The 27,216-nt window shown below is 39.8% G+C and overlaps 1 protein-coding gene across 2 annotated transcripts in view; it reads right to left on the bottom strand.

Annotated features, from left to right (window-relative positions):
• The window catches only part of tspan4a (tetraspanin 4a), a 351,848-nt gene that overhangs the window by 34,470 nt on the left and 290,162 nt on the right, over positions 1-27,216 (bottom strand). For both annotated transcript variants that reach the window (XM_041789126.1, XM_041789116.1), the window contains one exon: positions 1,119-1,220. In XM_041789126.1, coding sequence (XP_041645060.1) covers positions 1,119-1,220 — 102 coding nt within the window. The remainder of the gene's footprint in view (positions 1-1,118; positions 1,221-27,216) is intronic.

Genomic DNA, 27,216 nt, shown 5'->3' with positions numbered 1-27,216 from the left:
GGGCAGTTAACAATACCAAAAAAAAAAAAAACAAAGGGTGCACATTCATGCATGCACCTATATTTTCAATCTCATTTGGGCACATAAAATCACTTTGTTCCTGGAAAAATAACATCCTTGCACATTTACACCCACACATGCAAATTTACAAACACATTTGCATGCATAATTTGCATACCCATACAGTTCCCTGACATCATTTATGCTTTTTCAGCCACCATGTGCACACACAAAAGCAGAAGAGAATATGCCTACTAGACACACATGCATGCAGACGCAGACTGGAGGCATTCGGCATTTACCACACATTTGCTAATGGATGAAAACTACAAGCCATAACGCTGGTGTCTGTGATGGAGGGAAAAAAACACGTCCAGAGAGCCCCGAAGCCTCCAATCTATCATTTGATGTCTCTCTAAGGCATTCACCAGCAGGAGCATCCGTCCTCTGCAATCCTTAATTCCAAATCTCGGTTTCTCACATTGTGCTTTTTTCACAGTGGAATTTAAAAAATATAAATATATTACAAAGCAAAAAGCACATCAAAGTGAGAGCTGGAAACAAAGATTACCTCAGAGAGTCTATGATGTTTCCATTAATCTCTCTGACAGCGTTTTACCAAAGCGTTTAAAAGCTCTGGGTGTTTGTTGCTGTCTGTGGAAACATTCCCCACACTTCAGATTGCCATCATTTTTCTCATGTCCACATCCCATTAACTTCAAAAAGAATTGCAGTGTTTTATTCAGATATTACACAAAAAGAGGACATGTGAAATCGAATGGCACTCCAAAAATACAACTACTCCTTTAATTTTAAGTGATCACAGTGGTACAAAATAGTGGATGCATGCCAGAAGCAAAACGAAGCAGTGTCTGGATGAATAATGCAGTCAAACGTCATGTAGCTCAGCTTGTGACAAGGTGTTTTGCGAGGGCTGACTTGCTAAATGGCTCTGAAGTGAATATTGAATGGGTTGTGATGCTCACAGCTGGATGTCTAAGTGTTTCCAAAGCATAGTGACCTAAGAGCGCTGCAGCTAGACAGACACAGGCTTTTTTGTGCGTGATTTATGTTACCAAACACAACCTCCTGCCCACCGCAGCAATTACACATCTTACATCGGTTTGTACGATCATCCAGGCGTTGGTCAAACCCACGTTGCCCTCCGTGCCGAACAGCTGGAGGCCCTTCTTCAGATCCCTCTGTGCGTAGTCATCAATCTGAGATAACAAGACAGGAAGAATGGCTGTGTCAGAAAAGAAAACAAGATCATTAAGCAAGTCCAATTTCCACCAGCTTGTTCCCTTTTTCATCAGATGAGAACCAATGTAATTTGAACTCAAGTGGCAACAATTGAATATTTTCATTCTCAGTCTTTCTGAAGAAACCTGTGATACATCTGGACTGAACAAAATAAAGATCCTGTCTTGTAGCAGTCTTGTTAAGCCTGTCTTTTATGTATTTGTTGTTTTTTTTTATCATTTCAGTTTATTTTATCAGAATAAACTGAAGGGGACATATGATGCAAAAATCACTTTTTAGCCTTTTATAAAAAAAATAAAAATAAAAATGTGCCCCTGGCGTGTCCACAATCCCATCAAGTACCACAAAAATCAGGAGGAAAACTGGAGTGTCTTTTCAGCAACACATTTCAGAGGCATGTTTTGGGGACCTCTAAGACCAATATAAACCTGTCTTGAAAGGGTGAAATATCCCCCCCTTTAATTTCCTTTTTGGCCTTCCCTCTTTTTTTAAAGTACACATCAGTTTTTTGGGCCATCCTGTGGTCCATCCGTCTGTGCCAAAATCTCAAGATGGCTTTGGGGGTCTTCCTTCAAACTTTGCACAAAAGTCCACTCTGACTCAAAGATTGAACTAATTAGGTTTTGGAGGTCAAAGGTCAAGGCTATTGGGCCTCATGTTCATCCTTTGCTTGTGAACGTGATATCTTGACAATACCTTGAGAGATTTTTGTACAAGATCAAAACCAAACAAGTCCTTCCTCTTGACCCACCACTGTACTTTGATTGGCCAGTGGTTTTACACCTCAAGAAGGCATATAACCACAAGGTTGTAGGTCTAGTTCACACACAGTAGGGCTGGGTATTTCCAAACGCATCATGATATGGAACATATTGCGATACACGTTGATTTGGGGTAATAAACAGGACATAACAAACATGTCCCACGCTGAAATCACTAAAGTAACTTGTCATTAATTTAGAGGATAGCAGAAGAGATGTAGCTTTATGTTTGATAAATATGCAAAAAAATCAGGAATCAGAAAGGAGGCAAATAGTTTTTCACTGCACTGTACATTAAAATAGTCAGTTTAGAATCACTTAGCAATTCATAAATACAAATACAGGGCCACATACATGTTTTTCATATTTAACATATACTTTTGTGGGTTCACTTGATTAAAAGCCTACTTATATTTTTAAAAATTAGCTGCCTGAAGCTGTTATCAGTGCCGCTTTTCAGCTTATGTCTTTACAAATAAAGTGTAAAGTCTCTCTCCTTAACTCCTGATCAGGAGATGAGGGAAACTTTGAGTTGACAGCATTATTCAGTGCCGGTTTTGATGACACAGACTACCCCCGTTAGCCTAGCTGTCGTTGCTAACTGCTAATGCGCCTGGTCTCGTATGGATTAGCACTGGTGTTTCTGCAGTGTTTTACCTTCTTACAGCTTGCATGTCTCATGTCAAAATCTTAACTGACTGGTGTTTGAAGGAACCCGAAATAATCCAGTATGTTTGTATTCAGCCTGCTGGTGTAGATAAACATCCATGTCAACATTAAAACACAAATCCCCAGTATTACATGCTGTAAAGATCATGCCATGTCAGCAGTAGTTTGTTGTCTGTAGTCTGATGTCCCATTGTCAGAGAGTGAAACAGAGTCTTGCAGCTCTGCTGCCTCAGAGCGATCTTTAAAGGTGGAGGAATTTTCCCCTCCAGAGTCCCCTGAAGCAGGCCGTAGGACCGTGATGGTCCTGAGCACTACCTGTTTGGGCTGTTGGGTACAGCAAGGGTTTGCCTTTTCAGCCTGCGACCCCCAAAGTAAAGGTGCCAGAGACCGGGGACCCCCACATTACCTGAAGGTTGATGAAGGGGTTAATAGTAGCAATAATGGGTCAACAGAGACAACAGTAGGCTTAAGTGTCGAGAATTGTTTTAGAAGTGGCAAAAACAGGCAAGTGGTGGAAAGGGTTTAAAATGGACAAAAATAGGTGTTAAATGACACATATTGGTTGGAAAAAATGATGGAAAGGGGTTACAATCTGGCAGAATTGGTACAAAGTGGCAACAGTGTAATTCAAACATTCTCTTATTTTTTGGGGCATTTGGAGTCCCCCTCTTAGTGTCTTGCAGCCCCCAAGGGGGTCCTGTCCCCAAGGTTGAGAACCACTGGGCTACAGCACCAGCGTTACTAAAGCCGGAGCTTTCAGAGCCGAGGCAGAGCAGTAGAGGGTGGGAGTGGTCTCTGAATGCTAAAGTTGGTTAGAGGCAGTAACGTTCTACCTTTTATATAAAGTTTGTGATGTAGAAACCCACCGATGGTAGGTCACATCAACAGCATATAAGGCAATAAAGATGCCACAGTTAATACAGCTTATTGAACTCTTCAGCCATGGAATACGTGTGTTCATTTTCTTATGATATCAGTTCTAGCCAGCAAATGATCTTTTATGGACCTTTTTTACCAGTCTGGATGCACTAAAAGGCTATCAAGAAGGCTGCAGAGAGGTTAAGTATATTTTGTGTGCAAACAACAAAATCAGTGCATCATTTACATTTATATTGGGAAATATTGTGCGATTTGTCAGGGTGCTTTCAGGGCAAAACAATTGGTACTAAAGGTTTGCATCGTTTTTCTGGCTGCCATGGTGGGCTACGCAAGCACAGTCCTAACAGGCAACTTTTTATGTGAAATAAAGTGATTGTTGATACACGACTCCCCTGCTTTACAGAAGTAAATGGACTGAGAGAGACTGCAGTCTCCACTGAAGCTTGCTCTCATGATATTAAGACTAATAAAGTGTGGCCAACGATGGAAACTTGACGATACTTGGAGAGAGAGAATTGGATTCACTCTGACAGAAACATCAGGCTGAAGACGGCAGGTTACTGAGCCGTCTCTGGATAAACGGGCTGCATGCAGATCCCCGTCAGTTCAGCTCAGAGGCTGTGGTTCAGCCTAAACAAACAAGATAAAAACATTTAATAAAATCAGCTTTCCCTCTAAGCTTCAAATCAAAGATAACAAACAGGATGTGTGAAAACCGCCACAGAGATAAACATGACCAGGCTTTGCTGTTACTGAAGCTAAAATACATTCTTTTAAAATCAACAATACGATCAGAGAGTCTGGGTGCTAATGCAAACAACAAACACAGACTCGAACATACACAGAGAGAGAGAGAGAGGCTGCTCAGTCTTGTTTACACGTTGAGGTGGTCAATTCCATCTGACATCAATCGTATTGATCTCCTCTGACCTTGTTCTCTTCTACACCACAGCCTTTTAGTCTGAGAGGTGCTGCACACACCCGACACCTTGTTAAATCTCTTCAAACTTCAAACATGTAGCTTAGCCACGGCCCTGCTTTGACCAAACAACATGTAAATGTTGGAGCCAGGTTGCAGCACACATTTCATGGCTGCCCTTGATATACTAAACATATCAAAGGGCTGAAAGTGCTAACTTACTACTACACACAGCCTTTCAACACATTCTACATCTTGTAATCAAACATTTCAATAAGACATTCACTTTACTGTAAGAAGGTGAAGCAATGGATGCTAACACGTACCCTTCAATTAAAAATCACTTCAGAAGAAATGTTGAGGAATAGGCACAAGGATGTGGTGATGCAACAGACACTCCTGCCAATGATTTCACACTCTTCCATTATGAGACAGCCAGAGGCCGTAGAAAGATTTAAGCTGTGCGCATGCTAAGGCAAGAAAGGAAAAGACTAACATGCAGAGAGGAGTGTTAATAATTCAGGATTTAAAATACTTTAAAGTCAGCTTGGCAGGTGATTCATCAGGAAGGTATTGTGCACTTTGAACAGGGAGCTATAATAACTATGAAGCACTCCTGATTGATTTCTACTTATCCTCCATGCCTCAAAGTGACCAGACCTCACGGTTTACAAGAAACAGTAGGGGTCTAATAACTAGAATTCATTCAGGCTCAGGGTACTTTATTGGTACCTATATGTACTATAGGTTTGTTTTGCAGCTGATTCATCAGGAAGGTATTGTACATTTTGAACAGGGAGCTACAATAACCACAAAGCACTTCATGGCAACTGATTAATTTTTACCTCTATGCCTCAAAGTTACCAGACCTTACGGTGTGGTCTATTTACTAAAATTTATTCAGGTTCGGGTTACTTAATTTGTTCCTATAGGTAGGTTTGTTTTGCAGCTGACACTGGAACACCTAAACTTAGCACAAAAAGTAAGGAAATTTGTATTTGGTGGATTATTCCCTTGTTGTAACAATGCTTCTTAGCAATAAAGCCTGTTTATTTCCCTTTAAAATGGTGCAGCATTTGTAAGGATCATGCATTTGTGGGATGAGCAGCAGAGCTGAGTATGTGGGTTGCGCCCATGAAAAATGTGCCAATTCTTCTCTGCCAGTGCCAAACAGCTTATTTTGCTGTTGACTCTTGTTTTGAGCTTCTGGTACCCCCAGGTGCTGCCAATCAGGTGCCTGATTGGCAGCACCTGTGAGCATGGACCCTGCTACAGTGGTCAGTAGGTGTCTGCTCCAAGAATCGGCATGCCACATTTGACTGATCTGGATAGGGCCTGTCAGTAGGGCAACTTCAAGCTGGTATTCAGCAAAACCAAGTTGCAGCATTGTTTGGAGTGAACCCTAGTACCATCTCCAAACTGAAGGCCAAGTTCCATATAACGGGGGACATCAGAGACAGGCCGCGAAGTGGGCGTCCCAAGAAGACAACACCCCAAGAATATTGTTAACTCACCCTGTAAGCAAGAACTCTCTCCTCCAAGATGACAACACTCGCCCTCACAGAGCGGGGTTTAGCAGAGACTACCTCCAGAATTTGGGAGTGGAGAGGATGGAATGGCCTGCCAGCAGTCCTGACCTTAACCCCATTGAACACTTGTGGGATCTGCTTGGGTGTGCTGTTCGTGCCAGAGTGACCAACACAACCATGTTGGCTGACTTATGACAAATGCTGGTTGAAGACTGGGATGCCATCCCACAGCAGTGTGTGACCAGGCTGGTGACCAGCATGAGGAGGAAGTGCCAGGCTGTTGTGGCTGTGTATGGTTCTTCCACAGGCTGCTGAGGCTCCTGTTGTTAAATGAATAGTTGTTAAATTGTCAATATGTCTTGTTTCTTCAAACTTCAATCAACCAATCCACCAAACACCCAACAAGAGTAAATGGCAGAATCAGCTGTTTGGCATTGGCAGAGAAGATTTGGCACATTTTTCATGGGCGCAACCCACATACTCAGCTCTGCTGCTCATCCCACAAATGCATGATCCTTACAAATATGGCATCATTTAAAAGGGTAATAAACAGGCTTTCTAACAGTATAAGATTTATCACCAAGAAGCATTGTTACAACAAAGAAAGAATGTACCAAACACAAATTGCTTTACTTTTTTTTAAGTTTAGATAAAAGCAGATGCCATAAGCAGTACATCAGCATACAAAGACCCACATATAAAAATACAGAATGTTACTAAATGACTTAGCTAAAGACAGACGAGGAATAAAGTGGCCACTGCAGTTTAAGTGCATAAGGCAGATGGTAAAGGGGTGATGTATTGCACATGATTATAAATGCACTTGAAGAAAGTGCACATTTGCCCTTGGCCTGTTTCTTTAAAGTGAGATATGATTGGACATTGCCCTATGGCACCGAATTTGCATATACAGATGTATTTATGCATGCATTATTGCACAAGGATAGCACACTTAATTGTATGTATAGATGTAATATTGCACAGAAGATGCCTACAAGGTCATATGTAATTATGTACAAATGGAGATGATGAAATGGTTAAACATGGTCTGGTTTGTCCTGTGGCACGCTCTCAGATGACCCTGAAACTTGCAAAATTGGAGTATCCCCCAACTGAGAGCGGGAAACTAGAAAAATGTTTGCATTGCACTGAAGAAGGGCTTTCACTTTTGAGTCATCTCTATTCTTAAATATTGTTTCTAAAACAAGTCCCTCTTCCTGAGACAAACTCAAGCTTTTCAGAATCTTGCAAAGAAGCTGGATTGGCCAGATTCTTTGTCTGTTATTGACCCATCTTGTAAACTGCTCTGAACATCTGAGGAGAAAGCAGCAGTAGCTACAGGAGGGTTAAGTTATACTTAAAGCAAGTAAAGAATGGCAACTGAAGAGATTAGAGTACCCAAAGAAAAGAAGAACTGCTTTGAAAGCTTTTCGTGATGGATAAGATGTTTTTGTTCTCTTCAAGGGGGGGAAAGAGTGCAACAATATGCTCAGGTCAGGTATGGGAGCATATGCCGCTTTGGCACTTTGCTGCTTTAACCTTGGTCCTGCTCTCCTCTGATGACCATCGTCCAGGCGTGATCCAGGCCCTGCCCCATCTCTCCAAGGTTCCTCCCAGCTGCTCCCTCCAAGACAATTATGGTCACACAAGGTTGCCCCCCGGCGTCTAGACCAGCCTGCCAGTCCTGGATGACCGAGCTAGATCCAGCCTAGGACAGCATGCCAGGTCCCCGTTTAGGATGAACTGCTCTACAACTCTCCAGCTCTCTCCATTCACAGACAGATTCAATGTCGGCATCCCAAGCATCCCCAAATACCTGGATCTTTGTTTTGGCCCAGAAGGCGGCATTCCTGATCTATAAATCTACTCAAGTAAAAGTGAAACGTAATTAATTCCCCTAATCTTGTGGAAAGAAAGCCTTCCAAGAAGAGTGGAGGCAGTTATAGCAGGAAAGGGGGGCAACTCCACATTAAGGTGCATGGATTTGAGTACGTCATTAGAGTGTGTGCACATTTGAAAAGAGAAGCTTCATTAGCAAATGTCACACTAACAAAATGAATATTTTCAAAGACTGTAGTGAAGCTGCTGTTACAATGAGATGATCAGAGCTCTTCATGCATTCCTCTATTAGCCAGCTGATAGTTGCATTAATTAAAATCACTCATTAAAGATTTATGTCATTGTTTCTCATTCTGTCTGTTCTTCCATCACCGAGCACATCATAAAAGGAAATAATAAATATGATGTATTTATCTGAGGCTGTATGAAACTTCTGGCTGTACTAAACCTGATGTATGCAGGTGGCTTGGGTTCAAGACTAGCCTAGGGCCCTGTCCCTTATTTCTCTCACCCCTGTTCCTGACTCTATCCACTGTCCTCTTCTATCAATGAAGGCACAAAAAGCCCAAAATAAATCTAGAAAACTTTGAAAAGGTCACTGATGCCTGCAGTTTTCCAAAGCAGACTGGAGCAGCTTTGTTAAAAAGGTGACTTTTGTGGGGAAGGTAGAGTGTGATCCTGAGGCGAGATAAACAATGTGATCAGATGTAATCTGGGTAATTCAGCTATGTTACATTCAGGCGTGTAGCTAAGGATTTTGGGCCCCCAGAAGGAATATTACACAGGGCCCCCCTTAACCAGTTAGCCAAGCATCATATGTTGCATCATTTTTAAAAATATCTACACATTTTAATGTATTTTTGAACAGTAATTTCCCAATTTATGAGCAATATTTACTATTGTTAAATCAAATTTACTTGCATTATCTTGCAGTGCCGGATTATACCATTTGGACATTTTTAAAGGGCACATATTTTACCCCTTTAAGACAAGTTTAAATTGATCTCAGAGGTCCCCAAAACATGACTGGGAAGTTTGTTGCTGAAAAAACCTCCAGAATTGTATTTTTGCATGTCTGAAAAACCCAGCCCTGCTAGAAATGAGCTGTTTCTGTGTCTGTGGCTTTAAATGTTACCGATCTGTATAACTCCGCCTCTGACTCCACCCCTCTCAAGAAATGGATGTGGCTCTCCCGATCCTCCTCTCAGCTGCATCAGAAAAGGAGGATCAGGAGAGGAGGGCGGAACTTTCTTCCAAGCAGGGATGGCCAACCGAACCTGGGGGTGGGGCTAACTCCCCACATGACATCATGAGCAGCAGGGGCCCCCCCAGTGTTGTATCTGACTCTATTTAATACAAATTACAGTCTGTTGAGCTACTCATTTAGCCGCTTTAATTAATGAATAACAAACCCTTTTCATTGCAGGTTTCTCAAAGGCCCCACCCTACTGTGGGCCCAGGTAATCAGGACCACCCCCCCCCCCACCCCACCCCCCGCTGAATTTAGAGAGTTTTTGATAAAAATGGGAAACAAAACAATGTTTGCTCAAATGTATGCGGTATTGAAAATTTTTGAAGCATTTTTATTTTTTACCCAGAAAGCCTCTGTGTTTTTGTCACTGTTTTGCAATGCAGGCTTTGGCTTCTTGCATTGCAGAATAGTGACAAAATCACAGAGGCATTCTGGGAATTAAAATAAAATACTTCAACAAAATCTAAAAAATTTTTTTGTGGCTAAATTCAGTGAAAAAAACGTACCCATCTGTTACACTGCATAGCCTACCTTCCTAGCCAGTACAACCAGCGAGCCCTTCTTAAAGGAGTAATGCTCACTAAAACCCCCGCTACTGCTACATACCTTATACAACTCAACCTAAAAAACTCTGAAATACCCCTTTAATGCAGCGACAGCAGAGAGACAGCAGACATTGTAACTTTTGTCAAAGAAAATTATTTTTCACATGAACATCTTATAACTGGAACAACACAGACTTAGTAATCTCTCCAAAGCAATATCAGAAAACTGCCATGTTAAGGTTATGCTCTTCTAAATGTGATTAAACAGAACACAGCCAATGTAAAAAAGCAAGCTTAATAATTCAAATTGAAACAACAATACTGGGAAAATGTGCTTAATAAAACTGTCAGGAACAATTGAATGGGGGTGTGGTGATTTTGTATTAAATCTCTATGCCACCATGAGGCTTGTGTCCCTGACTTGATTTTTCTCCTTGCATAAAAGCACAGAAGGACATGACAGCTTGAGATGGACTTTACAAACAAATGTTTCTGGCTTTACAGCAGCCTCTTCAATCCTTTAACGCCATTTCTAAGACTCTTACATACTGCTATGAACTTCTGAACTGCTGCCCAGTATTTGGCCTGAACCTGCAGCAACAACAATAATCAACAAAACAAGTTTTTATCCCTGATAAGGACTGAAGTCATTACATCGATGTGTGCAGCAACTTGGAGGTTCAAGTCTTTGTTTTTTAGTGTGAAACTTGATTATATTTTAAATTAATTGTCATTAATCAAGCCAAACTAGATCATTAAAACATCACTTAGTATGATAGACTGTACAGACGGTATATTACACAGGTGTCAAACTCAAGGCCCGGGGGCCAAATCCGGCCCGTGGAACAGTTAAATCCGGCCCGTACGATGATCTGATATTTCTGTTATAACTGGCCCATCAGTCTGAGGTCTGCAGATTTCCTCTAGTATAAAAATGTGAACTTATCCTTGATGATTTAAGATATCCTTGTTAAGTCACAAAATCTGAAAAAGTAAGGAGTAAAAATATATTTGGATAAGAAGTCAGGAATGTGGGAAAATAAAATAATTTGTGTTTTAATTTCACATTTTCAATTTTACATCTTACAATTAGGACTCAAACTTAGGATTTTGACTATTTATTTCATACTTTGAGCATTTCAACTCATAATTTTGACTTCTCATATAATATTTTGAGCTTTAAGATTCATAATTCTAATTTTAAAGTGACATTTTGACCTTTTTAACCAATTATTTTATGCTTTACGCCATATTTTCAACTCCAAACTTTGACTTCATAATCTTATAGTTTGACCTTTTAGACTCACAATTTAAAATTTTTAATCTTTTATATCAAAGTGAAAAAAAGATTTCTACAAAGTAGAGTCAATCAAATAATAATATGTAAAGTAAAATAACTGCATGAATATTCAACCCCTTTAAAGTGACTGTCGTATAAAGACACCTGTGTCTGGAAGGTCCAGTGACTGGTTACCATTACACCATGAAGACAAAAGAACACTCCAAGCAACTCAGAGAAAAGATTCTTAAAAAGTATAAGTAAGCAGATGGATACTACTAGAATTTTTAAGGCTCAGAACATCCTTCAGAGTTCAGTTAAATCCATCATGAAGAAATGGAAGGAATATGGCACATGTGTAAACCTGCCTAGATCAGACGGTCCTCACAAACTGAGTGAGTGTGCAAGAAGGAGACTAGTGAGAGAGTCCACCAAGACACCTATGACTACTCTGAAGGAGTTCCAAGCTTCAGCAGCTGAGATGGGAGAGACTCTGCAGACAGCAACTGTTGGCCGGGTTCTTCACCAGTCAGAGCTTTATGGGAGAGTGGCAAAGAGAAAGACACTGCTGAAGAAAACTCAGATTCAATCTGGACTAGAGTTCACCAGAAGGCATGTGGGAGACTCCATGGTCAAGTGGAAGATGAGACCAAAATGGAGCTTTTTGACACTGCACATCACAACACATGGTGGTGGCAGCATCATGCGATGGGGGTGCTTCTCAGCTGCTGGTCTTGGAAGGCGTGTAAAGGTTGACGATGAAATGAATGCATCAAAATATAGGAAAATTGGGACAATCTTATTCAGTCTGCGAGAAAACTACTGCTTGGGTGAAGATGTATTTTCCAGCTACAAGGAAAAGGTTTCAAGACAACTAGGAGAATGTTCTGGAGTGGCCGAGTCAAAGCCCAGACCTCAATCCAATAGAGAATTTGTGGCTGGACTTGAGAAGGACTGACAGATCCTGTGCAATTTTGCAAAGGATGGAGTAAAGTCACAGTGTCCAGATGTTTGAGCCTGACTGAGACCTATTCACACAGACTCAGAGCTGTGACTGCAGCCAAAGGTGACTCTACTAAATACTGACTGGAAGGGGTGAATACTTAATTGACATTACTTTGTAGAAATCCAAATAATAAAGATTACTCCACTCAGGGGCGTAGCTAGGGATTTTGAGCCCCCAGAAAGAATTTATACAGGGCCCCCCTTAACCAGTGAGACAAGCAGAAAAATGAGTCTTTTTTTAAATTTTTTTTAATAAATATCTATGCATTTTAATTTATTTTGAAACATAATTTCCCCATGTGTGAGCAATATTTTTACTGTGGTTAAATTAAATTTACTTGCAATATTTCGCAGCACTGTACTATACCATTTGGACATTTTTAAGGGAGGAGTAGTATTGTATTTTAATCTATTTTATGCAGATTTCGGCCTGTTGACCATTTAATCCAGTGTTACTCAACCCCGCTAAACCAAAGAGCCAAACTGTTGAAAAATGCATTTGCAAGAGCTACAATCTAAGTGGTGAAAGAGGCAATTAAGACAGGTTAAAGGTAGCAAAAATGGGCTAAAAGCGGCAAATACTGGGAGAAAAAGTGTCAAAAACAGGAAGAAAAAGTGGCATAAAAGGGCAGAAAGTGTCAAAAACGGGCGAGGAGTGACAAAAAGAATTGGCAAAAATGGGTTAAAATTGGCAAACACTGGGTGAAAAATGGCAATAAAGGGCAGAAAGTGGCAAAAATGGGTGGGAAGTGACCAAAAACTGAGTTAACGGTGGAAAAAAGAAGTCCCAAAGTGGCAAAAAACATGGAAAAAAATGAGTGAAAAGTGACTAAACTGGGCAAAAATCAGAAAAAAGTTGTGAAAAATGGGAAATAAGTGGCATTTAATTGCAAAAGGCAGCTTATATAGTCGAAAAGTGGCAAAAAAGGCAAAAAAGGGGCAAAAAATTGTAAAAAGCAAGATGAAAGTGTCAAAAGTGGGTGAGAAGTGACAAAAAAAAGTGGCAAAAATGGGTTAAAATTGGCAAACACTGGGAGAAAAATGGCAAAAAAGGGCAGAAAGTGGCAAAAATGGGTGGGAAGTTACAAAAATCTGAGTTGAAGGTGGAAAACATGGTCCAGAAGTGGCAAAAACGTGGAGATAAATGAGTGAAAGCAACTAAAATGGGCAAAAATCAGAAAAATGTTGGGAAAATGGGAAATAGGTGGCATTTAATTGCAATAGACAGCTTAAGACAGCATTGAGGATCACTGCTTTAGTCACTTTGATTTAATAATGTCACTAATTACTAAGAAAAAATAAATCAAAACACAATTTTCATTGCAGGCTTCCCAAGGCCCCCCCTACTGTGGGCCCAGGTAATCAGTGCCCTTTCCCCCCCTGTGCTACGCCCCTGACTCCACTATCCCATCTTCTCTGCCTTTATTTAGTTGGATTATTATGGCTAAATGGTTAATATTTGGGTCACTGTAGCTGTGAGGTTGGACCATGAACTGAACAAGCTGCATTATTCTAACAATGAGCTAAAACAGCTTTAACAGCCCTCCTGAATGAGATTACCCTTTTGTCCTCAGATTAGAGTAATACTATTCTCTACAAAGTAATTTTCTGCATTATTATCATTGATGAGTGGAGCTTTTATATCGTCCACAGCCATTCTGTGCCAAGTCATGTTTATCACAGTTCTCATTACACTTCCTGCACAGACGCTGCATTAATGCCACAGGTGGGCTCTCTCTCTCTCTGCCAATCACATCGCTCAGTCAAAATGTTGGGACCTGTAAACATAATTACATCATAATTTGGATGCCTCGACGAGATGGAGATGAAAGAGAACTGTGAATGACAGGACGAATGACACAGAGTGCTATTTATCGCAACAATAGAGAAGTGCTGATCTGCCTTCTGAGCAGGCTCGTGCTGGAAACTATCCTGCATGACGTCTCAATCCTGGCTTGTGGCAGCGTGCAGTGATGTAAGAATCCAGCATAGGGAGCCCTTAAGTCCCATTTGCGTGGTCTGCATAAAGCCCTAAGTCTCCTGAAGTTGTCAAATAAAAAGAGAAAGAATACTTTTATTTAAAATCTAAGTAGGTCATTAGTAAAGAGCGACTCCTGTGAAAGTGCGCCAGGCAGACTGTGCATGAGCCTCAGCTGTACTTTTAACTCACTATTGATGTTGTCCTCGGGACTTTGGTCGCCCTTTAACTACACCAGGCGAGTCAAGATGGGCCATCAATTATTTATATGGCAGGGATACAAGGAGGGATAAGAGATGTATATAGAGAGGGGAGGCGAGACAGAGAGATGTGGGTTTTATAAGGAGACGAGAGATGAAGGTGGGGAAGAGAGTGGTTGCAGGGAAAATGTAAACAGGGGAATAGAGGGAGAGGATGAGCCATAAGGCGATGAAGGGGAGAATATAAAAGCAAATACACTGAGGGGCAGATGAAGTGGTTATATTACGCGACTGGTGTGCTTTAGATAGCGCTGACGGGGTGTAGCAGGCAAAGAAAAGATCTGTGACAGCGCAGAGGAAAGGACATTTTATTTGAAAGAAGCACAAGAAAGGGATTCCAGAGGAGGAGAAATAATGAGCGGAAAAATGGCTCAATTTTCCCCCTTCCTCAAAACAGTAGCAGTCCATTTCCTGTACTGTAAATGTACGAGAAAGGCAGAAACAGAGAAGAACAAAGACTCACAGAAAAAGCAGAGAGATGTGTGATAATGTGGGATGATTTCTTTTGGACGTACTATTTCACCACAAGACGGCAAACTACAGAGAACATGCCCCACTTTAACCCCTACGATGACGTTAGAGCTTCTAAAAAAGGAGGGTGTAACATTATTGATTCATAGCTTCAATTGCAGCCTTGAAGTTCAGCGCTGTTAGGCTCAGCTGTTGTGAACATCTCCAATCAAAGTTGTATTAAATGTTTGATTCAGGCTTTAGTTGCTTCAGATGTGTGGAATTCAGTCAGCCGGGCGTTTTTGTATTTTCTGAATGAGCTCAAATGTCTCACCTGGATCCATCACAGGGCGCCCACGCTTATTGGAAAGGCCTGGTTTCGTCATTCTTCCGCAGAGGGAACCCAGATTACTTTCCCTGGACTTCAGCTCAATTTCAGCCAAAGTTCAGGGTTTTTTATACACTGCAGGCACATTACTCTCCAGTCCAGCAGACTGCCCTTTACTCCTGCTTGGCCCAAATCCTCAGAAGTTCTGCAAAGCTATTTGAAAAGGAGTTATAGAGACATGCCATCCTTCTGAGGAATCCACATGTTATTCCTGTGCCTCAGGATGGATCGGTCGATACTCGTGAACCTAGACAGCTCTCCTAAAGCTCCACACTCTAGAGCTAACCCTTAAATTTGTCAAGTGGGATGTGAAATCCAGCAGCACTCCTCGGATAATGAATGGGCCCCTCAGTCACAAATTCAATGCCTTTGTCTGTGACTTCTAATTCTGTCCCAGGGCACAGCAACAACATTACTAAATAATTTAGGTTCTCAGACACTCCCCTGTAAATGAGTAATCTTATTCCTTGGCTTGGTATAATCAATTACAATCCCTGCACAGGCAAATCAATTACAATTTTCAATCCTCTGCTTCTAATCAGTTCCTGATTAACACTTAGTAAACCATGCAAATGGACAATCAATGTCACTAAAGGGGGAAAGCATGAGACAAGCAGAATCATGGCTTTAACCGATGATACCTGAACAACTGTAATCAAGGCGGCAGCAAGATGAAGGATAGATGAGATGTGACGCCATAAACCAAGGTCAGCTGATGAGATTGCCCACCCTAGATTGCCTTTCCTTGATTTGTGTTTTCATGTTCTGTTCTATAACTTGTAATACCAAAAAAATATAAAGTATGGAGGTAGTCTGATTAGCAATGCAATGAATGGTTAATTACATTTAAAATACCTGATAGGTAGACCAGAATAGATGCTGAAGTTCGCCAACATCAAACTAATCATGTGCAGCTAAAACTCTAGAGTCTGAAGCAGAGAGAAGCACTTTGTGTCCCTGTAAAGCAGGGGTGTCAAACTCAAGGCCCAGGGGCCAAATCCGGCCCCTGGTACAGTTACACCAGGCCCCCCATATTATATCTGGCTCACTGGTTTGAGGTCTACAGATTTCCTCTAGTTAAAAAATGTAAACTTAACCTTGAGGATTTAAACCAGGGGTGTCAAACTCAATCACAGCAGGGACCAGATTCTGGATTCAGGTCTAACCTGAGGGCCGAACAGGGTCACCTTTATAACCAGAAACACTCAACCTTATTTCACCAGAAATAAATTATGAAAAAAAAAAAAAAAAGTAGCATGGATGATGAATGACTTTGACATTTAAAAATTTAAAAAGATGAGTTTAAAGGCTCACAACATGAGAAAAGAAATTATAAGTCCAAAAAGATCAAAACAGGAAATTGAAAAATAATATTTTAAAAAGGCAAATATATTAGAAAAAAAATGTCAAAATCAGGAGTTTAAAAGGTCAGAATATGAAATAAAAATTTGTAATCATGAAATCAAAAGTCAAAATTTTAAAATGTGAGTCTAAAAGGTCAAACTATGGGATTATGAAGTCAAAGTTTGGAGTTGAAAATGAGATAAAATACAAAATAATCAGTTAAAAAAGGTCAAAATATCACTTGAAAAATAAAATTATGATTTTTGAAAGCTCAGAATATTATATGAGAAGTCAAAATTATGAGTTGAAATGCTCAAAGTACAAAATAAAAAGTCAAAATCCTAAGTTTAATTTTGACTTGTGAGATGCTAAATTGAAAATATGACATTAAAACACAAATTAAATTTTTTCCCCGCATCCCTGACTTCTTAACTTAATATTTTTACTCCTTACTTTTTCAGATTTTCTGACTTAACAAAGATGTCTGAAATCATCGAGGATAAGTTCACATTTTTGTACTAGAGGAAATCTGCAGACCTCAGACTGATGGGCTGGTTATAACAGATATATGAGATCATCTTTAGAGCCGGATTAAACTGTTCCACGGGCCGGATTTGGGCCCTGGGCCTTGAGTTTGACACCCGTGATTTAAAATATCCTTGTTAGGTTGAAAAAATTAAAAAAGTAAAAAAGTAAACATAATTAGAAAAAGTCAGGAATGTGGGAAAATTCATTTCTGTTTTCATTTCATTTTCTTAATTTTGCACCTCACAGTTATGATGCAAAGTTATGGCTTTTACTTTTTATTTTATATGTTGACCTTTTCAATTGACAATTTTGACTTATCTTGTTTTTTATACCTTCTAGATGCTAAATTCTAAATTTTTAAGAAATGTTTTGACGTTTTCAGCTCCCTAATTAGACTTTTATTTCATAATTTGAGCTTTTAGATCTTCAATTTTAAATTTGAAGACATTTTTTGACCTTTAAGGCTCAGAGTTTATTTTTTTCTCACGCTTTGACAGTTTAAACCAGTGATTTTGACTTTTATCTCATATTTTGACCTTTACAACTCATGATTTCAAATTTTTATCTCCTATATTTGCATTTTAAAAACATTTGTTTTATTTTAAATAATGTTTTGACATTTTGAGCTAATAAGTTAGGATTTTTACCTCAGACTATCATTTTGACTTTTTTCAATCTGAAAATCATTTATCATCAGAGCTAAGGTGTTTTCCCCCCATAATTCATTGCTGGTGAAAATGAGGCTGACAGTTTGTGGTTAAACGTTGACCCTGTTGGGCCCTCAGGTTGGGCCCAAATTCAGAATTGGGCCCCTGCTGTAATTAAGTTTGACATCCCTGCTGTAAAGTTATCAACAATCTATATTGTAGGTTTGTTGTATGACAGACCACTGTGTTATAAACCACCAACCCAAATTTCAGTCTCTGAGTTTGTAAAATTAAGCTTCAAACCCAGAAAAAATGAGGCAGTAAAATTTGCTCTAGGATAGTGTGGGTGTGTCCACATGGACTTGCTGGCTGGGTTGTACCGCACCGTAGCGGAGAAGAGGGAGCTGCGCTGGAAGACAAACTCTCAACTTATAGGTTGACAACCCTCACCTATGGTCATGAACTCTGGCTAATGACTGAAAGAACAAAATGGCGGGTACAAGCGATTGGAATGAGATTCCTCAGGAGGGTGGCTGGGCTCAGCAGAGATAGGGTGAGGAGCTCGGACATCTGGAAGGATCTCAAAGGTGGTTGAGGTGGTTTGGGCATTTGATCGGGATTTTGCTGAGGGGAGATGTCTGGATTGACTTACTTTGCCCCCTGCCACTGTGACCCAACCCCGGATAAGCAGAAGAAAATGGATGGATGGATGGATGGATGGATGAATGGATGGATGAATGGATGGATGGATGGATGGATGAATGGATGGATGGATGGATGGATGGATGGATGGATGGATGGATGGATGAATGGATGGATGGATGGATGGATGGATGGATGGATGGATAGATGAATGGATGGATGAATGGATGGATGAATGGATGGATGGATGGATGGATGAATGGATGGATGGATGGATGGATGGATGGATGGATGGATAGATGAATGGATGGATGAATGGATGGATGAATGGATGGATGGATGGATGGATGAATGGATGGATGGATGGATGGATGGATGGATGGATGGATGGATAGATGAATGGATGGATGAATGGATGGATGAATGGATGGATGGATGGATGGATGAATGGATGGATGGATGGATGGATGGATGGATGGATGGATGGATAGATGAATGGATGGATGAATGGATGGATGCATAGAAAAAACATGACATCCCTAATTCTCCTGCATAACTGAAAAACTCTCTAGATCTTTGGCCTACAACTGCTGTTGCAGCTTGTTCACATGTTTTCATACTATAACAAACATAGCCCACCAGAAGCTCTTGGCAGCTACTACCATGGGTTTTAGTTGGAGCTAGTAAAGCCTGGAGCATGTATGATTGAATTAATCACATGAAATATGCTGCACACAGTGCACATTTCATCAGGGTTTTTCTGCTCCACACTTGAACACAAATATACAGAAAACAAAGAGTACATTGCTTGTGTTTATTATTTTATATCCACTAATGTAGTGATTTTAATCCTGACAAGAAAAGTGGTTTAAATTAGCAGCAGTGAGGAAAAATCCAACTCTTTACAGTGGAAGCCAGAGCGTTATGTAATAGAGTAAATGACCTATATCTCTGATGTGATTTTTTATCAATGGAGGCTCAGGGGAGCACGGAGAGTGGTCGGATCTTGGTGCCAGCTTAAATCTGAAAATATGATACTCCTCCGGGCACACTTCTGTGACTGAGGGCGGAGTCATGTAAGGGATAATGCCGGCTTTAGATGGTGTTATTAACACTGAATAGAAGTAGGTTAGGGTGAGCTGAGGGGCCGGGCTCACTCTGAAGGGTTTCCACTGTGGAAACAGCCCTCTCATTACACAGTAGCACATTTATTACACAGATATGCCATCAGAAAATATAGATCACGTAAAACAACAGAATGATGGAGAAATGAATATACTGATTTAAAATGACTAATACGAGATGGGTAGGCTCATTTCAAACATCATATGACACTGAAGATTTCCACTGATGGAGAAATGAGACATGATGAACAGATCTGAAGGAGCTCAGTACCTGATCATGTCAGAGTTATTACCTCCTTTCTGATAAGCTCTCCAAAGTCTGTGAGTAGAATGAAGTTTGGATTTTCTTACTAGTTTGTTGGCGTGCTACTCAGGGATAACAGATCAGTGCTGTGCTCTGCCAAATCAGAATTCAATATTTAATATAGCCAGGTAATAATGTGGAGTTAGAATGAAGTGGGCTGTTCTGAAATGAGTGATTTATAATATTATGTATTTATGAAATATAATTAGACTCAGACTCGTCGATAAAGAGGTGCATTTATAATGGGTATGATGGTGTTAACCGACAGTCTCCTGGGCAGTATGTAGAGATTTTATTTTTTTCTAATAAGAAAGAAGCTGTTTCCTCATTACTGTTTGAAAACAGGAAAGCAAACAGAGAAAAAGAGCGCCCTTGGTCCTTTCAGACAGTTTAATATTAAATCAAATATCCAAACACAGTAAATGAAATATTTACTGTTTTGTTTCTTTTTTTTAATACCAGGTCACACTGACAGCAGTAACCTGACATGCCAGATGATTTGTTTCACTGATCCATCTGTAAAACCTTCAATACTAAGTGTTTGGGCAAAACACATCACTGCTGTTCTTTGTTCTTCTTTAAATGAAGAAATGTCGTGAAGTTCCAATAAAACTGGCGCTTTAGCAGCATCCACGCTAATCTCTTCTGCCATAATTGCACCGGCCTCTTGTCACTGCTTGCTTACATCACGACTCCGCCACGCCTCAAAGTACTGCCCCTCGTCGCTGATTGGTCCTGTCACTTTCTAACCGGGCCCAAACGGTTCAGACGGGAGCTTTGCAAGATGGATTTGCTGGTGAGAAACATGGAAACAGGCGTATCCATCTGCTTTGCAAGGTTAACCAAGAATGGCAGCAATACAAAATTTCATCAAACAACACACTCAGACTCATACAATACACATGATGTTATAGAAAACGATATTATAAGTCATCAGTTAAAGCAGCGACGTTCGGACAGTTTGGATTCAAAAGTTTTCACTGCAGATTTAAAACATTCAGACACCAAGTTTTGCATTTTAAATTTAGTCTGCAGATTATTTCAAACAAAAGGAGCAGAAAACCTAAAAGCCTTCTTTCCTAATTCAGTTTGGACTCTGGGAACAACAAACTGCACAAAGTTCAATGATCTCAGGTTGTGAACTCCATCTTTCAAGATTAAAAAAGAGGAGAGCTAATCAGGAGTTTAGCCCAGAATGGCTTTGTAAATGAACATGTACCAATGTCCAAGACGACACGTGCTTAAAGAAGTCCAGCTCACTTTAGAGTATAAAGAACAATGATCGGTAAGAAATCCATAGTTTCTGATAAATATCAGCGCTCCATAATTCACACTGTCCAACATCTGCAGACTCTGAGCAGAAGCATTCATGTACAAAACATCACCGTAGTCTAGAACAGGTAAGAAGGTAGACTCGACCTTATGTTTGACCATAAAAGAGAAACACGACTTGTATATATATATATATATATATATATATATATATATTTTTTTTTTTTTTTAAACAATCATTATTGTTGTTGGTATAATGTGTGAGGTTTTAATGACACTGTAGTAAACCACCCAGCTCATCTAATTACAAAGCGAAAAAAAAAAAAAAATCCAAAAGTGAATTGAATTTAAATGTATTCCAAACAAATTTATTTGAACTACTACTAAAAAATAAAGATTATTTATTAGTATTTATAACTAATTACCTATCATTTTTTATGAACACAGGCTTGAAATCCCTGTCTATAATGCTCTTTAATGAACCTCCCGCCACTAGAGACCGCTGTAGCTTCAGTTAATGGCTGCGGCCTTCCTCTCCGGATGTAAACAATGAGAAACTCGGCGGTGGCTAAGCTGTTGACGTATAGTAGGAAGACCACGGTACAACAGTTTTCCAAAGGAGTAAATGGAAATAAAGTGGTAATACAGGCTAACGTCACACCCACTCTTCTTTGTGTTCTCTCATCTTTAGACTAGTTTTGACTATTCTAAATATAGATTTACTTTTAGTCGACTAGGTAATTATACCTCTAAGAGCATCCTAACTAATACTAGCTAAGTTACACACAGACTGTCTCGTGTTAGACTGCGGTGCGTTCATGGTCTACCGCAAACTGTAGGATGGATTTGGATCGGTCACTTGGATCGGCGCCGTCAGTCAGATATCCGATCTATTAATTACGTCCATATTGGACCCGATACCGATATTGGTTTGGATCGGTCCCATCCCTACTTAAAAGACAAGTTTTCATCAAGTAAAAACCCTAGATATTTAAATGAAGATACCAGCTCAGTTTCTTGAACGTCTTTCGTAACAATTTTCTCCAACAGTGTTCCTTTTGAGGATGTAAACAACATGAGTTTGGTTTTATCTACATTTAGAACAAGCTGCAGCTGGCTACGCTGATCTTGGACTAAATCAAAAGCATGCTGATGATTTGCAAAATCTTGTGCAGGCGTAGGTGCACAGCGATAAATAACAGTATCATCAGCATAGAAATGAAAATAAGCATTTGGAACATTTTCAAGGCAATTGTTGTAAACAGTAAATAGAGTGGTCCCAATGATGAACCCTGAGGTACCCCCTTGTACCCCTGTCATGTCTCTTGAGCTGAGGTTTTCATCACATCCCTCCTTTATGTGTTAACAATGTAGAATATGTGAAACTTTCCCTTTTCAGTGATTAAAAAACTTGTTCCACAATGTTTAGTTTTGTTATTTGAGCTGTATCGCTATACATTTTAGATTCTCTGCATATTTGTCTGAGTGAAATTCCTCCTTCAGAAACTCTTCTACATTTCCCATATTAATTTCTCGTGTTTAACTCAGATTTAAAATCCATTTACTCCTTTATTATCCCAGAACAGTGCTATTTTTGGAACACCTTAAAACATGAATAATTCCTTTTTTTATCAATAAAGAAAAAAAAAAAACAATGATGAGATGACTTTCTGTCCTTTAAAACAGAGGATAGAAGATAATGGACCTGCCAAACATTTTCCCTTCAGACTCCACATTATTCAGGCTCATTAGCAGCAGGTTCATGTTCTAATTCACAGAGATGGATTTCCTTTTCCAGCATAATTAAACATTTTGAAAGAAAACTGTTTTGGGCTACTTTAAGAATTAAATTGGAGGAAATAGGCTGCACAAACTTGCCAATACTAATTTCCATCTGATAATTTCTCTCATCTCAAACCACAAAAGAAAAGCAGTGTTATCCAACAGTCCAGCTCTTTCAGACTCTGCTTCCATTTTCCAGCCTATCGGCTTTAAAGCTCTCTCCTGTCTGTTGTCCTAAAGCACAAACCAAACCTTAAAGATCCCATGTTCACGTGTGGCTCTCCATGTTTGACATTTCTGTGAGAAGGTTTTAACCTCTGCTATAAGCCCTCTTTGGAGCTGAAGTATAAAAGTTTAATCCCTGGACTGGTGCCGTCGTATTTCATTCAGCAGAAACAGAAGGAGAAGACAAAGGTCGGCGTGGTGACTCATCTCAGCTACCGTTTCTCACTTTGATGTTCATGTCAAATCTTTTTGAATCGGTAACCCCAAAAGACACTTGTGTAGAAATTGAACAAACCAGGAACATGTTGAGATCTAACAGATGTCTTGAAGAAGATGAGAGAAAAAAAAACTTTAAAGCTGGAGCAAAGAAAAGAAAAAACACACCTGGCAGTCCAACTCCGACTGAGCAGAAGTCTGTCAGCTTCACAGGAAGTTTGCTATTGATTCCAACAAAAATCACACCACCTAATTCAGTCCTGGAAGTTCATTTCTCCTCATGATTTACTCTAGAAAGTCAACATTTCCACATATTCTAGACCAGGGGTTCTGGTTGGGGTCTGGACCCCACTGGAGGTCGCGAGACACTGAGATGGGGTCTCCAGATGCCTTAAAAAACTAAGAATATTTTAAAAATTACACTGTTGCCACTTTACACCCACTTTGCCAACTTCAACATATTTTTGCCACTTAAAACAAAGTTTTTCTCAATTTTAAACCATTTCCACCACTTTTTTTCCACCTGTTTTTGCCACTTCTAAATCAAACCTTGACACTCTCCGCCTATTGTTGGCTCTGTTCTTCCATTATTGCCACTATTAACCCCTCTTTACCACTTTTCATGCCATATTTCACAACTTGAAATGCCCATTTTTGCCAGTTTAACCCATTTCTTCCAATTTCTGTCTCAGCCAACCCATTTTTTGCCAGTTTATATCAATATTTCAGCCCATTTCCCCAAATTTCCACCTATTTTTGGCACTTTAACGCCATTTCAGTCACTTTTTATCCCTTTTTACAACTTAATATGCCTGTTTTTGCCACTGTAACCCATTTTTGCTCATTTTTGGGGGTTATTTTTGCCACTTTTATCAAATTTTTGGCACTTCTAACCCATTTCTGCTACTTTTAAAATCCAATTTCACCACTTTTTCCACTATTTTTTGCCATTATTTACTCATCTTTTTAACGTCTTTTAATTCTGTTTTTTAACAAAATTACTTACATTTTTACTACTTTACTATTACTTACTACACAAATGAAAAAGATTTGTTTCTTTGATAAGCATATACCACAGTTTAACTTTACAATGGACCATGATTTTGCTAGCCCCCAGTTTGGCTGGGCCCCAGATAGCTTGCTCGTCTAAACTGTCTTATTTCATGAGAAGAAGAAGAAGTCATCTGATGTCAGGCCCACCCCTGCTTAGATGCAAACACATAGCGCGTAGGGCCTCAACATCGTGAGGGGCCTCACTTTGAGCGTCTGTTTTCTTCTCTCTCTCTCTGCACATCAGTCCAGTGTTTGTATGATAATTATGATTGAGGTAATGCATATACAATGTTGACCAAACAAAAACTTCACCTGGTCGTTATGTTAGTAAATCAACCCTCATGATATCTGTTTTTGGAAATCAGTTGGGATCTAAATATCAAACTAATCATTTTGTGTTTTTGGTAGAATGGAGCTGCTGTAGCATGTAGCCTATGTTATAAATTCTGTTTATTTAAATGCATTGTTGCAGAGGGTATGTACTTAACTTGACTTCCTCCTGCAAAGCCTCGCTCTCCTGTGGTCCTCTTTAATATCAGGATTAGCCAGATTGCATTTTTTAATTATTTATAATTACTGTCTCTGCAGTTCCTCCTCCTTATCTGCAGCACTCAAACTCCACACTCCCTTGTCACAGATATTCCTGAAACAAATGTCTCGTCTGTTTGTCGATGATCTGAATTGGTCCCTCAAATTAACATCGCCCTGACATGGGTGCTGTTCAGCTAAGTGATTAGCCAGGGGTGTTTGTTTAATTGCATTCCTCCAGTCTGAAGGAAATGAAAATTTCTCAGGCTTGAAATGTATTCAGACAGGGCTGCTGCGGTTTGATTTCTTGACAAGCCTAAATGTCTTGACTGCTTATGCTAGAACGGTAATGATGTGGAAAAAGCGGCGCTATCACGCTTTAAATGGGATTTCTGGGTCTCGTGAGCTGTATGTCTGCAGTTCTAAACGTGTGATACTTGTAGTTTGTTTTACCACATGAGTGATCACGGTTGTGGATACCCTTCCTGTTTCCCTCTCCTTGTAAAATTAATCCACAATTTCCCCTGTTTAGTCTGACAAGAGTGAGGCAGAGCCAAGAAGAGAATACAGTGAGGTGGGAGCGAGAGTGACAGCTGAAACAGACCCTCCATCTCAGGAGGAATGATGCATGTCAACAGTATTTACCAGAAGACATTTCCTCAATGGAAATGCTGCATTTCAATTTCAAACACATCTAACAGGATGAAATAAAGTGATTTCCACAGCAGAGAAAACAGATTTTTCTTATGAGTGCAGGTTCTTATTCAGATAAGCATGAAAACATCAGAAAACACTTTCTGAGAAGTGAAGAAGAGTTCAAAACAAACTCAACTCTGTGCCTGCAGACTTCAGGACACTGGGAAAGCTTCAGACAGTTAAATCTTATATGATCCATTACTGGTGCATTAACAGTTATGAATAAATTATAACCATATAATAAAACAGAAAATAACATCAAATGAAACTCAGATAATAAAGGGTGTTTTAAAACAAGCTCTAGAGCAGTGTTACTCAACCCTGCTCTACCAAAGAGCCAAACTGTTGAAAAATATCTTTTCAAGAACCACAAAGTGGTGAAAAGTGACTAAAATGGCTTAAAGTGGCAATGAAAATAGGGTCAATGGTCATAGAGCGATTAAAAGTGGCAAAAAATGGATGATAAGTGGGAAAAATTGGTCAAGAAAGTGTCAGAAATTATTTTAAGTGACAAAAATGGTCAAAAAGTGTCGGGAAAGATTACAAAAATGGAGTGAAAAGTGTCTAAAGTGGGCTAGAGGTTGCAACGAGTGGAAAAAATGGGTTGAGGTGGCAATGAAAATATGGTCAATGGTCAAAGAGTGATAAAAAGTGGCAAAAATGGGTGAGGAGTGGCAAAAATAAGTAGAAAGCGACAAAAATGGTCAGAAAGTGTCAGAAATGTAACAAAGAAGGAGTAAAAAGTGACTTAAATGGGCAAGAGGTTGCAAAAAGTGGCAAATATGGGTTAAAGTGGCAATCAAAATATGGTCAATGGTCAAAAAGGGAAAAAAGTGGCAATAAATGGGTGAGATGTAGCAAAAATGAGTAGAAAGAGACAAAAATGGTCAAATAGTAGCAGGACTGTTACAAAAAAAGAGTAAAAAGTGACTAAAATGGGCAAGAGGTTGCAACAAGTGGCAAAAATGGGTTAAAGTGGCAATCAAAATATGGTCAATGGTCATAAAGGGAAAAAAGTGGCAATAAATGGGTGAGAAGTGGCAAAAATGAGTAGAAAATGACAAATATGGTCAAAAAGTGGCAGAAATGTAACAAAAAGGAGTAAAAAGTGACTTAAATGGGCAAGAAGTCGCAGCCTGTTAGTTACTGATGTTGTCCTCTACTTCAGTGATGAGTAAATCAGGATTAAAAACCTTCATGTTGCTCTCTGTTAACAGTTATCTGCATCACTCATTGAGGACCTTTGCCATGGTAAATGTATATGAATGCTGTTCAGGCAGTGTGCCATATCTGGACTATAACTCTGCTGCAGTTTCAGGCTTTAAAAATAACAATGTAGAAACAATCAGTCTCTCCTGCTGATGTTCTGGTTTCCTTTTGTAGGTCATACATAGAGATATCATTATTACTTTCAGTCATTTTATCAACTAGCCAGTTTGAAAGCTTGCAAACAGCAGCTTTAAATATTAAGCACTGGAAATGGCTGATAAGATAACCTAAAATAATATGTCACTGATAATGTATGGCAGGCCTTTTCAAAGTTTTACAGATGGCACTATCAGAGCTAAATACACGGCTGCTGCTCTATCTGCTGTTGTAGATGTAGCAGCAGCCATGACTCATTTTTACAGCTTCCCTGCCCTTTGGGTGAGTGGATGAGGTCTTGTAAGGCTCCAACCTGACCATAGCTCTTCATGACTTCCTTTTTACAGCAGCATTACCTCACCTTGACTCGTCTCAGAGCACACAAGTTGATAGGAAATCACCTCTACAGCTGCCCTGTGACAGCTACCTGGTTGAAACGTGGGCCGCTGAGCAGCAGAGGAAACACCTCCTGCT

Source organism: Cheilinus undulatus, linkage group 1 (genome assembly GCF_018320785.1).
Source record: "Cheilinus undulatus linkage group 1, ASM1832078v1, whole genome shotgun sequence".
NCBI classification, from domain to species: domain Eukaryota; kingdom Metazoa; phylum Chordata; class Actinopteri; order Labriformes; family Labridae; genus Cheilinus; species Cheilinus undulatus.
The sequence above is the reverse complement of the archived record's forward strand: the minus strand, read 5'-3'. Positions and strand labels throughout refer to the sequence as shown.